At 40.6% G+C, this 16,470-nt stretch overlaps 2 protein-coding genes across 2 annotated transcripts; both read left to right on the top strand.

The window, feature by feature from the left end:
• Window positions 1–5,134: 5,134 nt before the first annotated feature.
• Window positions 5,135–9,673, top strand: LOC124256144. Its single transcript, XM_046690100.1, has 3 exons — window positions 5,135–5,372; window positions 6,913–8,678; window positions 9,267–9,673. Exons 2-3 carry the CDS (start codon window positions 7,082–7,084, stop codon window positions 9,671–9,673), a joined length of 2,004 nt encoding a protein of 667 aa, XP_046546056.1. The 5' UTR covers window positions 5,135–5,372; window positions 6,913–7,081.
• A 3,453-nt stretch (window positions 9,674–13,126) lies between these two features.
• Window positions 13,127–15,848, top strand: LOC124256182. The gene is made up of 2 exons (XM_046690143.1): window positions 13,127–13,397; window positions 14,543–15,848. Exons 1-2 carry the CDS (start codon window positions 13,361–13,363, stop codon window positions 15,370–15,372), a joined length of 867 nt encoding a protein of 288 aa, XP_046546099.1. The 5' UTR covers window positions 13,127–13,360; the 3' UTR covers window positions 15,373–15,848.
• The last annotated feature ends 622 nt before the right edge of the window (window positions 15,849–16,470 follow it).

Raw genomic sequence — 16,470 nt, 5'->3', positions numbered from 1 at the left:
TCAACTTAAACCCAGTGCGCGTGGTCGAGAGTTGAAAGAACATGGATTTGACCTCATCCACACCACAAGTCTTCAGCTTCGCCTAACTACTTGTGATGCGACAACCATACTGATCTCAAAGCCCGGAGCCGCACTGGTCAACAACTCATATAAAATTGTCATAAATGAATATAACAAAGCAAATAAGGGAAGGCTCACAGACATTCACTTCTGTAAGACATTTGCATGTGAGTCAGTGTTTAAAGTGACGCCAAACACAAGCGCTCAGGACTGTACACAGACTATATCCTACTTTATTGGTCTTCAACAAGGTATGCTCGGGTTTGGCTATTCGTGTGAGTATGAGGCTGGAAGCAGCTGGCGAATAAAGAACCCGTTTGATACAATGTCGATAGGCATAGAAGGTCAAGGTCAGAACCCAAAACCGTGGAAAATATGTAAGTACAACTAAATTCAATTTAACTTGAATGTCGTAAATTCAGTGAGTGAGTATGGTTTTACGCCGCGTTTAGCAATATACCAGCAATATCACGGCGGGGAACACCAGAAATGGGCTTCGAACCCGAGTCTTCGGCGTGACGAGCGAACGCTTTAACCACTAGGCTACCCCCATCTCCCCAGAATGTGGTAAAGATATTTATGGGTGGAGGTATTTAAGGTAGTCATGTTGGACGTTTCGTCCAGCAATACAATGATAACCTATATCATGTGAGGAAATTTAATCATACCGTTTAATGTACAGAGTGTTCGTTCATGCTAAAATGGGCTTTAGGAATATTCTCATATAGCCTGCTACCCACCATCCCATCCCATCCCACCACACCCCACCACACCCCCAAATCCACCCTACCCCACCCCATTCCTTCCTCCATAACCATCCAGGCCACCTACCTCACCTGTTCCCCCGGGCATTCTCCACCCATAATTCTAGAACTAACGCTCAGATTGATTCTTACGGTATATCTTCGTTTCAACTGAACAGTTGGTAATACTGATGGGACTTTTGGCCAATTTTACAATTGTATTTGGTGGATTTAAGCTGTGATAAGAGAATCCTAATCCAGTCTAGATCTATAGAGTAATTGTTATTTTTACTTAAAATAATGAAATGAAAGTCTATAATTGATTAGTATTTCAGCAAACTACAATTACTGATCATAATATTGAAGGGGTAGATGCAGTGTGGGTGGTATGGCAGTTAACAGGGATGAAATGGGGGTGCTCCCAATAGGCAACCATTGCCTATTGGTAAGATTTGGCCTTTGAGGTGAGACCCTTTTAAACGAATAGTGTCAGTGGCATGTTGTGTATCTTTAAACTAATTCACACCAACACAAAACAGTTGCTCATGTTTCTAAGACAATTTTCTTCTTTTTCAGCGGCTAACGACTGCACAACGAACTACACAACACAGAAAAGAGACGGATTGGGTGTGGATATTTCAAACGTTGTGCGCAAGGAACACAAAAATAAAAGCAGTGATGCCAAAGACCTACGTATTAAACTTGCCATGAACAAAACAGAGGTTACACGTTCACCACAAACGCAAGAAAAGTTCATTGGTGAATCTTCGACGAGGCAAGCGATGTCTTCCATTGTGAGATATGACTCTTCAACTGGTAGATATGACCCCTCTGTTAGATATGACGCTACTACTGTTAGATATGACACAGCCACTGGTAGGTACGACTCTTCCACTGTCAGGTATGACCCATCCTCTGCTCGATTTGACCCATTCACTAGTAAATATGAAGCTTCGACTGTTAGATATGACGCTTCCACTATTAGATATGACACTTCCACTGGTAGGTCTAACCCATCCTCTGGCAGATATGACCCATCCTCTGGCAGATATGACCCATCCACTGGTAGATATGACCCATCCACTAGTAGATATGACCCATCCTCTGGTAGATATGACACATCCACTGGTAGATATGACACATCCACTGGTAGATATGACACATCCACTGGTAGATATGACCCATCCACTAGTAGATATGACCCATCCTCTGGTAGATATGACACATCCACTGGTAGATATGACACATCCACTGGTAGATATGACACATCCACTGGTAGATATGACTCATCCACTGGTAGATATGACGCTTCCACTGGTAGATATGACCCATCCTCTGGTAGATATGACGCTTCCACTGGTAGATATGACCCATCTTCTGGTAGATATGACGCTTCCACTGGTAGATATGACAGCACACCAAAAGAAAGTCCACGTTTACAAGAATCTGCAAAGCCGACTCCTGGTAATGGAAAACAAGTTGATGTTGTTCCTGCTGGTCTAAAATCAAACAAAACGGCTGACAAAGAGACGAATTTGTCAGTTGACTCTTCTATTTTGGAACAGACAAGTCCGACAGAGAACGATAAGGAATCTAACATGCGTAATGTGGAGAATAGGAGTTCAACCAGTAATGAGATGACCGTCGAGTATAAATCACACAGTATGTCCACAACTGTTCCATACGACATTTCAGACATAAGGACACAGGATCTCAAAGAACCAACAACGCGAATACCTGATAATGTAAAACACAGTGGGACATCAGAACCGGCTGACACTGGTGATGGACCAGACAGAAGAAAAGGTGTGCATGCAGTTAAATCTGAATCACCGAGTCTTCATCGTAGTATAAATACTTCGTCTGTTGTAACAAATACAACAGGTGGCATTCCAGATGTTGACACTCCCACCACAGAACAGACACATACATTCGAGAAGGATGCCTCCCCAGGCGATTCCAGCCCCACTAATAAAAATAGTTTTGAAAATTCATCAACAGAGCAGGGACTTATAAATGACGATTTAAAGAAACATTCAACTATGAAGGGTAGTCATAATTTAGAAGCATCAACCACGGTAATTCCAGATAATGTCACACAGAAAACAATCCCAGGAAGTATTCCAACTGAAGTCGAAAGGAACAAAGACGCTATCGTGAACATGAAGAACACACAGTCCCTGTCGAGACAATCCCTGGATTTTCAGGGGGATGTTAATGTGAAATCAAGTGTTGAGCCTCCTACGTTAGAACCAGGCATTGTGACTGAATCCCCGATGAATAGTGCTTCTGTTGTACAATCGCCTCCGTTGAATGCAGATGGGGAAAAGACCGTGACTTCCAGTCCTAATACAGAGCCAGACACGGAGACATCTGATGTGAAATCTTCACCACTGAATGTTGGCAGGAACAGAAATGCCACTTTAAGTGTTGGTCCCTCTACTCTTGAACCAGACTCAGAGATTGGATCGAGGAAGAATGTCACATCGGTTGTAAAATCTCCATCACTGAATCCTGATTGGAAGAGGACTACAACTACAAGTGTTGGCCCTCATACTGGTGGAGAAACCAGAGAGACTGGTTTGAAAACGAAGGCCAAAAGTGTGGACGCATCCCATCAAGTAAAAGTCAGTGGTTCTGTAAATGATACCATTCAAAGTCATGTTAATAAGAACATCAGTACTAAGTCATCTGTGCATGCTGAAGAACTGACGAAACATCATACAAATCCCGCTACTGTTAAATACATGACAGAAATTCATAGTCAACTTTCAAAATCCAATTCATCAGCCGAAGGTTCTTCTGTCCCACGGGGAAAAGATCGGGTCAAAAATCCAGATCATGGTGATGACAAAGACACAAGATTACTAACGTCCCCAAGAACGAGTTCAGTATCCGGTGTTTTTGCTCCAGGTGCAGGAGCTAATGCTGCATCAGTGACGACACACTCACCCTCCTTACAGGCTGACACTAACGTAACCCGGAATCAGCAACGACAGCGCGAAGGACCACCCCATAGAAATACCACAATGATCCATGCCGTTGATAAGGAGACGCCTAGAAGTGTTGGATGTGAAATCTGTGTTAACTTTTTCATAATGTCAGTATTGTTAATTCATCTGTAAAATTTGTACACATTAATATAAACGAAAATGTAACTATACTGTCTTCATTAAAAATATAAATCAAGAGACAAAATGTTTTCAGTGGAACTAATGAAATTAGACATCCTGGTGTGGGATAGTATTAAACAACAGATGAGCCAGTTTGCTTTATCACCACTTTATCGGTTGTTCCATTGTATCTCGGTGTGAGCTTGGTGTTGGAGGAAAGCCCCAAATGTAATTACTTCTTTGGTGAGACCCTTGATTAAGGGCATTTTGTTGACAAACATTGAAACATAATCAGGGCCTTTCTGAAGCACAATCATCCATAACTATCAACATATATAACACATCGTTTATTATTATGATATAAGCGTACGTCCCATCACATGATCATCATCATCATACTAATGATCATCATCATACTAATGATCATCATCATACTGATGATAATCATCATACTGATAGTTATCATCATACAAATGATCATCATCATACTAATGATCATTATCATACTAATGATCATTATCATACTAATGATCATCAGCATACTAATGATCATCATCATACTAATCATCATCATACTAATGATCATCATCATCCATTGGATGTCAATCTCAAACACATCGTATTTTCAATCTCAACTCCCTGGGGATCATACAACTCGTGCAGCCACGAGGCGCACAAGTTAGTGTGGCTTTTCCATCACGTGTGCGTGCGTATATAATATAATGATTTACAGAAATATCGGTAACATAACTTGACACATCATATTCGGTAAACAGTTTCAGTAAATAAATGCCAAAAATGAATGTGTTTTTAAAATGCTCATTAAATAGAGTGGAACCTGTAACGTGGTTTCATTGATCAAAATTGATGAAAGATATATGATGCTTCTACAATAGGCCCATCGTTTGCCAGCATAAAGTACTCTGACGCATTTGACAGAACAAATAGCATTAATCACTTAGCTTGATATGCTGAAGGCATGATTGGAGTCACAAAAACAAATCATATCCCTGAGCGATATTTGTAAATAGGCCCATATCAGGTTTTGACTGCACATCAAACACCACCGCTTTTTTCTCCTGCCCCAATAGTGTAATCAGCGTCTGTAAGGGAAGGGCAACATATAGATTATCTGATCGATGCCATTAGCGCTGGCCTACGACCATAACAAATATTTCATCGACACAGTGCATTTACAAGCATCAAGGTAAATAGAGATGGCTGCTACTTCTATTATGTTGATGGTGTTTTTGTAAACAGCCTCTTTCACACATCTCATAAACGTATCCGTCACAATATCATTACAACCTGATATTTCCTGCCAAACCTTCTTTGTTAAGAAGGCATTTAACGCTGTGTGATGTACTGAAGTGCGCATTTGATGTTTGGAGACCACAGGCGACGGCCGTCAACAACAGCATGGTTGGGTTATTCGTCTGGATATTCTTTATCATTGGTGAGTAATATTTCCCCTAATATTTCAAGCGCAGGACACACCAACAGTCTCCTAGGCACGTCTTCCCTTGATAATTCCAGGACAGACTAGTTTTCCAGTCAACTTTCAACTTTGCGTGTCTCCAGTAGTGGTGGTCCGATTAATTGAAATAATCGAAGATTGGTCACAGTGACCAAACGACCAAGCAATCGATCACATTTTCTCATAATCGAACACAAACGATTTTGGAACCGCTGTAATAGAGTTTGAAATACTTGATGATGGAACATATCTAGGACGTTGTCAGGGCCTGAAAACGTGTTTATTTCTAAGAAAACTCACTTCACTTTCTGAAAAGTCATGACTGAATATTTCTTGAAGAATCTGGGATATTAATGTTACAATGGAACTGAATCATTTTACACTGGATGTGAAATCTGCAAATGTAATTTGTGCAGTTTCTAAAAACAACAACAGAGAACCAAATGTTTTTTTTCTTTATACTTATCTGCAACTACAACCTGAATAGGAAAATCTAAAAAATGACGCTAACCAATTTTTTCGATGATTGGTCGTTGGTATTGAACCAATCATCAATTGTGAGATCTCAACCAATGCCCAACACTAGTCTCCAGCTGATAGTTCCTGAGGATTTTAGGTCTGCAGTCATCTATGCCCAGTCTTCCCCTTATCATTCCAAAGCAACCGAGGGCTCAGTCCCATATGTGCTTCTTCAACTGTTTGTTCCAGAGCAGCATACCCCAAAGTCCCTATGCAGGTATTCTCCTGGTAATTCCATAGGAGTATAGATCCATAGTCCTCTATGTGTGTCATCCACCTGAACATACCAGAGCAGAATAGATCTACAGTGTGGGGCCATTTCCCGGTCAATAATCTGAAAAGATCAACAATGCTCTAAACATATATCCCCGGGTGATTCCACTGCACAAAGTTCACCTGTTCTTTTTCTATGTTCCTCACCCCAGATGGGTGAAATACACGCCTCACAGGCATAAGCTTACACAAATGCTTCAGACTTAATATCAATAATTCAGATAAGGTATTCAGTAACCTATCTACTTGTAAAAGAGTCGACTAAAGGGTTGGACTTGGTTAGTGCAATTCATCGTATTCCATGTTCATGATGTCAGTTGTGAAGGAAGCAGAAGTATTGTATGCCCCCAAGGTCCCTAATATGGTGGCCTACCTTTGCTTGTTAGCGATCTCTATTTCTTTTTATCTTGTATCGTTAATTGTTAATGCATTATTTTAACCTTCCTTGATATAGATTTACAAATATGTGATAATCTAGTTATTTTACTATCCTTCGTTGACAGGGTTTCATAAAATAAACGTATTTATCATGAATTTAAAACTGGTTGTGGTCACTATATGACTGAAATATTGCCAACATGACTCAAAATATGAACTCACTCATTCACTCACTCACCAAACGATTGTCAGGTTAAGACTCGAATATTTACAGACCACAGTCATATATAGCTAAAAGAAAAATGAACACCCCCTCGACGTTGACATAGTGGATGTTTCTCTGTTGCAGGAAGAGCCGGGGCAGACACCTTTGTTGGCGTGGAGGTTCCTGGTTTTGTCTGCAGACATGTTCAGATCTATGCCAAGGAGACTTACGAACCACATCCACTCATTACTGTAACTGTGACGAGACTTGTCCTCTTTTTGGTGATTGTTGCCAAGGCTATTTTGAGACCTGCATGAAGCTACGGACAGATCATGATATACTTTCATTCCTTTTTGATATCAAACAGAATATACAGTCTCCCTCTGTCGCCTACAATGATGTTCGTAGAACTGTACAGTACTCATCGTGTGTTAGACTTCATGATGGTAAAAATGCTTTGTCAATATACATGATCAACAGATGTCCTGCAGAATTTAACAACGCCATCATCAAGGAGAAGTGCGAGGGAAATGCCTACCCCTTTGATACCCCTGTCACCAACAGATGGAACCTTTATGAAATATTCTCCAGTATATTCTGTGCTATGTGCCACAATATTCCCAGGCGAGATATGGTGGTATGGAACTCTACATTACTCTGTCCTGAACCAACAAACGAGCCAGTAAATATGATATTTATTACCAGTAGATCTGGACCGTTCCTTGGCTGTCGGACTCAGGTTGAGTACCACACTGCCTCCAAGTTACGTCGTTGTAATGAAGAAGAACCTGCTGCAACGTGCAATACAAACAGTACAGGATACCTTGGACTAAACGATTCCTTGTCTTTCAGTGACGTCAGTCTGCTTTGTCATAGTTATGTGACCGCAGTAGGGGTGGAAGGTCATGGGGTCCACAGAAACCCACACTGTTTGACTTGCAGTGAAAACAGGACTTTCATAGAGGATGAGTTACGATGTTATGTTCATTATCCTCACCCATTTTTAGCCGGTTGGAAAACAATTGAACTTCGAAAGAATATTTCTCCTCCAGATATGTTCTTTACGTTCAATAGCCAACTTGGATCAATAATTCCAGATTATATACTTTGTTATGAAAATCAAACCAGGAATGATATTCTCAATACTTGTGAAGATAAGGTATGTTCCAATTCTACTTTGATAGGTAACAAGTGTTTGTACGTTCAAAATGTTCAAAATTCCTTGCATACCCAAAAGTTTTTCCTTAAGCTCCAGTTTAAAACGACTGAGGAAGCATCAGATCTCGCAAGGATGGTTCAAGATGTAACGTCATCCATGGGGATGGCCGTAACTGAAACGGGAGACAAGCACGGATTTAATTTAAATAGCAGAAACTTGAGAATAGTGTTTGCTGCGTTGACACCTATGAAAACGAATATGAATAATTCAGTTTACAAAACAGATTTTGAAGTGGACATGGACTTTATGCTGTCTGACGTCATACGACTGTTACAGATATCCCTTTTACAGTACAGACATACAAACACAACCGATGTAATGTTTGACAAGATGGTGGTGTCTAATACACATGACATGGACACGACAGAGTGTTCAGCAGGACAAAAGACTGTATTCACGAATGTGTCTGTTGTGGAATCTGGTGGCAAAATGTATGCTATGTTTGAAGAGTCCAGCATGCTAGTTGATCTGGAGCAAGGAGTCTTCTCGCTTCTTCTTACCCAACATTACGGCATTTTACACCTGAAGGAGTTTATCTTGTGTCTGTCTGATGCGGAGAACACGAATCTCAGTCTCTCCACAAAATCCGGGTTTGTTAGCTGCGACACGGTCGCTTTCACCAAGAGCGAGTATAAGCTGACCAATCATGGACAACTTAAGCTGAATATGAATGGTCGTGCGATACCAAATGGTCAGTACAGAATTAAAGACGACGTTGCACATGTCTGTGTAAATGTTTTGAAGTCTTTTCTAATCACTGTACAGACTGACCATGGTGCCAGATTGTACAAAACAATATCCCTTGCGATTGCTCTTGTATGTTTGAGTGTATCTCTCTGCACAAAACTGATAGGGAAAGACTATGAAGAGACACACAATAAGCTACAAATATGCTTAATCTGCCTTTTAATCTTAGTCTTTGCCTTAGATTTCTCAGAACATGTGCCAGAGTCACTAATAGCGTTGTCAGTATCAGCTTTAAAACATTTCTTATGGCTATTAGTCTATATCACTCACATGCTCCACGCTTTCTGTCTGCAACAGAAAGCCCTGAACCTGTTTAAAGACACCAAAACCAAACCTCGATGGCTGCCTCCTCTGATTGGATGCATTTTGGTAGCATTGGGCATAGTTGTTGCGTGCCTAGTTCTTGAAAAAGAACACCCTACTTTGTACGTTGGGTACGGTCAAGGCCGAGTCGTGCGTTGGATGGGAAGCTGGCACTCACTGCTGTTGTCCTACGTTTTACCTGCTGCGATGTTGTCTCTAATCACATCAGCCTGTCTCGGCTACACCTTGTGGTACTGCTGGAGACTGTGTCACAGATATGACTCGCTGAAAGGAAGACTCTGCTGCCGATGTCAGAATGATGTCCTACTTACCCTCCTGCTGCTTCTCCTCTCTTCCTGTGGTGTCAGTGCTGAGTACACCCGTATCGCTGCCCTCGGACAAATGTATTACACAATGCATATTGTGATGGCGTTTTTCCTGGTCAATACTCTTGTTCTCAGTAAAATGATCACACATCCGTTCCCGCTATCCACTGGACATGAAGCAGCTAACTTTGATGCTGTTCCTTCTGTGAGAACCTCTCCTGACCACACTCATGCACAAGTGTTCACTATTCCTACAACTGACAAAACTGGTAATCCACTAACAGTACAGGCAAACATCACACAAGAGTAAGTGGGAGCTCTTTTTTGTCATTTATCGAAATTGTAATATTTTGTCATAAAGTGAAGAGATCCAAAAATTGCTTGTAAGACTGAAGAAACTTGTCTTGCATCGTTAATTGAATATTTACAGCTTACTGAACATCCCTCGGTGTGTGAAAATCAAAATGTGATGATGACTTAAACGGTTATTTAAGGTGATTTCCAGTCAGCTTTTCCGAACAGATGCCTGGATGATGATGCTCCAATGCTTACATTGTCGTCGAGGCAAACGTCCTAAAACAGATACAAATACCGGCCTTCTGGCTCCAATTCCCAACTCTTGCAGACGGTTCCGGATTGTCTGTTCCTCACACGAAGCATATGTTCTGCAGTTTCGGTTGCAGAAACATGTTGATGACATGAAAGAAAGGTGTGGTGATCTTGTGAAGGAGTGGTGACTCTGGCCTACCAGTTATTGGAGATATTTAGCTAAATCGAGGCGGGTATACCCATCCCATTAAGAACATATAGTGCTCTGGTGTACGTCGATGTAATGTGCAATTGCAGCATCACGATGTACATCTTACGGCAATGCTGAGATTGGCACATTTTGACTGAAGTCTGACAAAATCATTGTCACTGCATGTGACTGACTACATTTCCACGCGTGTTATGGTTTTAATTTCCTGTCAATACTTTTTCATTATTCTTATACACATTTTATAACGTTAACTATGTTTACAACGGATGCGCTTGTGCACTACCCTAGTTAACGCAGATGTGACTGACTTATTTCAAAGAAAAATATTGCATTTTTGTTGAGTGTTTCATGAATAAACAAAATCAACATTTTCATTATCTTCGATGCATTTCTCTTTTGAGATTGGGCTTTCTGACTGCTTTTCTGATGGGGATTGATCAGACTAGAGTAACTCTCCACACCATTCTATCCGATTAGCTCGTTGTTGCTGTGGTGTCAAAACATACGTGTTGCTTATAACGTTTCTCAGGTATCAACTGAAGTGCCAACATGTTCCAGCAAAATGGGCATATAAAAGAGCACGTTCACCCTATGTCGATAAGGCGTATCTAACAACACTGCATATATCACTCTGTCCGTTTATTAATGTGAGAAGGCCCGTGGAGATCGATGTTAGAATTCTTCTTCTTCAACCCGTGCTTATCATAAGAGGAGACTACCACCTTGTGTGTTCATTGATGCTGACATTCTTAATACATGTCACAGTGGGGTAGCTCCTGATATCATACATTCGAGCGTATTGTCCTTTTACCTAACATCCGTCATATATAACAGGATCGGATCGCTGATGGATGTCATTGTATTCAAATGTGGCAGATCGATGCTCATGATGTCAATCAACTAACTGTCTGATCTAAACTCGGTATTTACAAACCAGGACCTTATTCTCGAAACGTTCGTAGCCCTAAGAATTCTTAACTTTGATCCTAGCCAATGTGTTAAGAATGGGCTTTAGAAGTTCGTAGGGCTACGAACGTTTCGAGAATAGCTCGCCTGGAATATTGCTAACTAAGAGTTAGCTGCAAAATGATGACAAAATACAGAATATACAAATTACCCAGTTTTATATTCGAGACAATCGTAAGTTCGACACCATCGATGTTCGACACAGTGTTTGGCAGTGGCACCATAAATGAGTTTGATACCTTTACAATATCACAGTGTATAGGTTTACTTTAGGGCAGCTTTGAACAAAATTTCAGTGCTTATTTAATTTTGTAGAAAATCCGAAATGATGAAGGTCTTCCACTTTTGTGAAATCCACAAGAAAACATTGATATGTTATCGGTGCGAATCGGGGACCTGAAGTGTCACCATTCTGCATGGTGAATGGCTGCGCCGTAGAACATCCATAACCACAGAATGTTTACAGACTAAATCATTGCTTTATATTCATAATATCATATGATTTAAACACACAGAAAAAATAACCCAAAAATTGATTGTATTTTTTCATAACCTACTTTCCGATCACAGACATTTTAATGTGACATTTAACAAAGAGAAGTATTTCTAGAAATAGATGAAGGATGGTGTCTACATTTCTCTTTGCAACTTCTATTTAGTCGTCATTCAAGAATTATATCCACCAATAAGTTTCATAATAGGGGAAGGTCAAGGAGATTTATCACTTATCGACTTTTGGAATTAAGCCATGATTAGCTGGATGCTGGATGCTGGATGCTGGATGCAGGATGCGTGGACGCAACTCTTGCAGATCGTGAACTGCTTACATATTCATACGCCTTCAAAGCTATCGGTGTATAGATGTATCATTATTGCACAGTGTTATACAGTGGGATGTTTAATGAAAGGTAGTTCAACATAAGCGGTGTACTAATATTGATACCAGTCAGTGAGTGAGTGAGTTAATATGTTTAGGCACATCAGCATTTTCAACCATACCATAAATAACACAAGTTATACATGATACATAAATGTAGATTATATAAGCCAATCGACGAAGGACAGTGAAAGCACGCAGAATATCACAGATGTAAATATAGCATATTAATCTAACCTACTTTTCTATTGGAAGCAATACAATATAAACAGTCTATAGATCGCCAACAGCTGATTTAGATCACCATCCAAAGGACCAAAGGGACTCAAAGTACTTTTGCTTCCTACATGGACCCGAGGTAGAAATATGTAAACCAGGTAATCGTAACCAATGAGTTAGTTAGAATTGGTCTTCAGCAACCAATACCTGTCGTTTGGGGGTCAGGTGGTTAGGGACCGGGTGATGCATATCATCGTATCCCAATTGGGTAGATCAATGCATATGGTATTAATCACACGACTGTCTGGTCCAGAATAGATTAGTCTCAGACGGCCGTCATGTAACTGGGATATTGCTGAGTTCGGTGTCAAGCGATAAACAAAACAAAATTTAGCAATATTTGCATGAATGTTTTCGTGTTTATACAATGATTTAGTAAAACTCAGTGGCATAATATGAAAAACATGACATCTTGAAATTTCAATGATAAAATGACACAAAAAGTAAGGCATTTATGTTGATGCTCATTATTTAGAATTCATACCAAAGGAACCCGTAACGTGTTGTCGGTCATAAAATTTGTATTGATGAAATATATATGATGCTTCTACTATTGGTCCATCATTTGCCAATATAAAGTACTCTGATGCATTTCGCACAACAAATAACATTAATCACATAGATTGAAGGCATTAGTGAAGTCACTCACAACAAACATTACACAAAACGAATCGAATCCACACGCGATATTTCTAAATAGGTCCATATAAGGTAATGACTGCACATCAAAGGCCATCAATTATTCTCCTTCTGTCCCAGCATTTTAATCAGCGGCTGTAAGTGAATGAGTATAGAGTATCTGATCAATGCCATTAGCGCTGGTCCACGATCTCAACAAATGTTCCATCATCACAGCGCATTTAGCAAGCATCACGGTGAACAGAGATGGCTGCTATTTTTATTATCTTGATCGTGTTTCTGTAATCAGCCTCTTTCACACATCTCATAAACGTATCCGTCACAATATCATTACAACCAGATACTTCCTGCCCTACCTACTTTGTTAAAAGGGCAATCAACGCTGTGTGACGTGCTCAAGTGAACATATATATATATATATATATATATTGACTTGGTGTGTTGGGAGAGTACATGCGACGACCATCAACGACAGTATGGTTGGGTTATTTGTCTGGATATTCTTCATCATTGGTGAGTAAAATGATTTAGATAATATTTCCAAAGCAGCGAGCTATCTTACGCTAACTTCTCGTTTTTGATTGCATACCATATTGTGAGAGTGGGACTAAACCAGGTTTACTTGTGTCTTCCCTGTTAATCCCAAAGCAACTGATTCCTTTCCATGTCTAGGACTGGTAAGTGCGGAGAACTAAAGGACCACTTGTCTATACTCTGCTTCCCCTGTTAATTCCAGAATAGAATAGGCCAACAGTGCCCTATTTGTGTCTTCCCTGTCAATTACTGAGCAGAACAGGCCAACTGTTTACTTTGTATGTCTATGAGTGGTAAGTGCGGAGAACTAAAGGACCACCTCTCTATACTCTGCTTCCCCTGTTAATTCTAGAATAGAATAGGCAAACAGTGCCCTATTTGTGTCTTCCCTGTCAATTACTGAGCAGAACAGGCCAACTGTTTCCTTTGCATGCCTATGTGTGGTAATTGCGGAGAACTAAAGGACCACCTCTCTATACTCTGATTCCTCCTGCTAATTCTAGAAAAGAAAAGGCCAACAGTCAATTACTGAGCAGAATAGGCCAACAGTCAATTACTGAGCAGAATAGGCCAACTGTTTCCTTTGTATGTCTATGAGTGGTAAGTACGGAGAACCACAGAGTCCTCTATACTCTGCTTCCCCTGTTAATGCCATGGGTCCACAGTCCCCTGTGCGTCTCTGCCCCTGACCACGACAGCAGAATAGGTCCAGTTTACCCTGTGCATGCCTCTTCCTGGTAAATCATTAGCAGAATATGTCAACGATCCTCAAGGATATTTCCCAAAAGCAATTCCGATACACAATAGGTCCCTAGGGTTTTCTCTGGTAGAAGGTACACCCAGCTCACTGCTGCAAAGAAAAAGATCTACATTAATGTTTTACATGTAAACTTCGGGGTTAGAATTGGTCTCAGGCAACCCATACATACTTGTCGTTGGAGTCTGCTAACGGGATCGGGTTTGTATGGCTAACTGATTTGGTTGATGCATACCATCGTGTCCAGGTTACGTAGATTATTTACAGATCGACATCATGTAGTTGGAAAACTGCTGAGTGCAAAGGTAAATAGAAACAAACACACATGTTTTACAGGTCTGACATGTTGTAAAATACTTTGTTGCAGGAAGGGCCGGGGCAGACACCTTTGTTGGCGTGGAGGTTCCTGGTTTTTGTCTGCAGACATGTTCAGATCTATGCCAAGGAGACTTACGAACCACATCCACTCATTACTGCAACTGTGACGAGGCTTGTCCTCTTTTTGGTGATTGTTGCCAAGGCTATTTTGAGACCTGTATCAAGTTACGGACAGATCATGATATAATTTCATTCCTATATGACATCAAACAGAATATACAGTCTCCCTCTGTCGTCTACAATGATTTTCGGAGAACTGCAGAATACTCGACGTGTCTCGGCCTTCATGATGGTAAAAAGGCTTTGACAATATACATGATCAACAGATGTCCTGCAGAATTTAACAATGACATCATCAAGGAGAAGTGCGAGGGAAATGCCTACCCCTTTGATACCCCTGTCACCAACAGATGGAACCTTTATGAAATATTCTCAAGTATATTCTGTGCTATGTGCCACAATATTCCCAGGCGAGATATGGTTGTATGGAACTCAACATTACTCTGTCCCGAACCAACAAACGAGCCAGTAAATATGAGATTTATTATCAGTGGATCTGGACCGTTCCTAAGGTGCAGGTCTTACGTTGAGTACCACACTGCCTCCAAGTTGCGTCGTTGTAATGAAGAAGAACCTGCTGCAACGTGCGATACAAGCAGCACAGGATACCTTGGACTAAACGATTCCTTGTCTTTCAGTGACGTCAGTCTGCTTTGTCAAAGCTATATCGCCGGCGTAGGGACAGGAAATCATGGGGTCCACAGAAACCCACACTGTTTGACGTGCAGTAAAACAGGACTTTCACAGAGGACGAGTTGAGATGTTATGTTCATTTTTCTTCTTCATCTGTACCCTTTGGTAAAACAATTCTATTTCGTAAGAATATTTCTCCTCCAGATATGTTCTTCACGTTCAACAGCCAACTTGGATCAATAATTCCAGATTATATACTTTGTTATGAAAATCAAACCAGGAATGATATTCTCAATACTTGTGAAGATAAGGTATGTTCCAATTCTACTTTGATAGGCAACAAGTGTTTGTACGTTCAAAATGTTCAAAATTCCTTTAATACCCAAAACTTGATCCTTAAGCTTCAGTTCAATACGACTGAGGAAGCATCAGATCTCTCAAGGATGGTTCAAGATGTAACGTCATCCATGGGGATGGCCGTAACAGAAACTGGAAACAAGCACGGATTTGATGTAAACAGCAGAAACTTGAGAATAGTGTTTGCTGCGTTGACACCTTTGAAAACGAATATGAATAATTCAGTTTACAAAACAGAGTTTGAAGTGGACTTGGACTTTATGCTGTCTGACGTCATACGACTGCTACAGATATCCCTTTTACAGTACAGACATACAAACACAACCGATGTAATGTTTGACAAGATGGTAGTGTCTAATACACATGACATGGACACGATAGAGTGTTCAGCGGGACAAAAGACTGTATTCACGAATGTGTCTATTGTGGAATCTGGTGGCAAAATGTATGCTATGTTTGAAGAGTCCAGCATGCTAGTTGATCTGAAGCAAGGAGTCTTCTCGCTACTCATTTCCCACCATTACGGCATTTTACATCTGCAAGAGTTTATCTTGTGTCTGTCTGATGCGGAGATTACGAATCTCAATCTGCCCCCAAAATCCGGGTTTGTCAGCTGCGAGACGGTCGCTTTCACCAAGAGCGAATATAAGCTGACCGATAATGAACAGCTTAAGCTGAATATTAATGGCCATATGATACCCAAAGGTCAGTACAGAATTAAGGACGACGTTGCACATGTCTGTGTCGATGTTTTGAAGTCTGTTCTCATGACTGTACAGACTGACCATGGTGCCAGATTGTACAAAACAACATCCCTTGTGATTGCTCTTGTATGTTTGGTTGTATCTCTCTGCATAAAATGATACG

Source organism: Haliotis rubra, unplaced genomic scaffold (genome assembly GCF_003918875.1).
Source record: "Haliotis rubra isolate DU_JTF1 unplaced genomic scaffold, ASM391887v1 Scf62, whole genome shotgun sequence".
Classification (NCBI taxonomy): Eukaryota; Metazoa; Mollusca; class Gastropoda; order Lepetellida; family Haliotidae; genus Haliotis; species Haliotis rubra.
Note: the sequence above shows the minus strand (reverse complement) of the source record. Positions and strands in the feature narration are given on the sequence as shown.

Bases quoted from the DNA above. Each gene is read 5' to 3' on its own strand.
- LOC124256144 (XM_046690100.1), top strand. From the start codon at position 7,082: ATGAAGCTACGGACAGATCATGATATACTTTCATTCCTTTTTGATATC. The intron at 8,679-9,266 runs GTCAGTACAGAA...TAATCACATCAG, and splicing joins TGGTCGTGCGATACCAAATG to CCTGTCTCGGCTACACCTTG.
- LOC124256182 (XM_046690143.1), top strand. From the start codon at position 13,361: ATGGTTGGGTTATTTGTCTGGATATTCTTCATCATTG. The intron at 13,398-14,542 runs GTGAGTAAAATG...ACTTTGTTGCAG, and splicing joins CTGGATATTCTTCATCATTG to GAAGGGCCGGGGCAGACACC.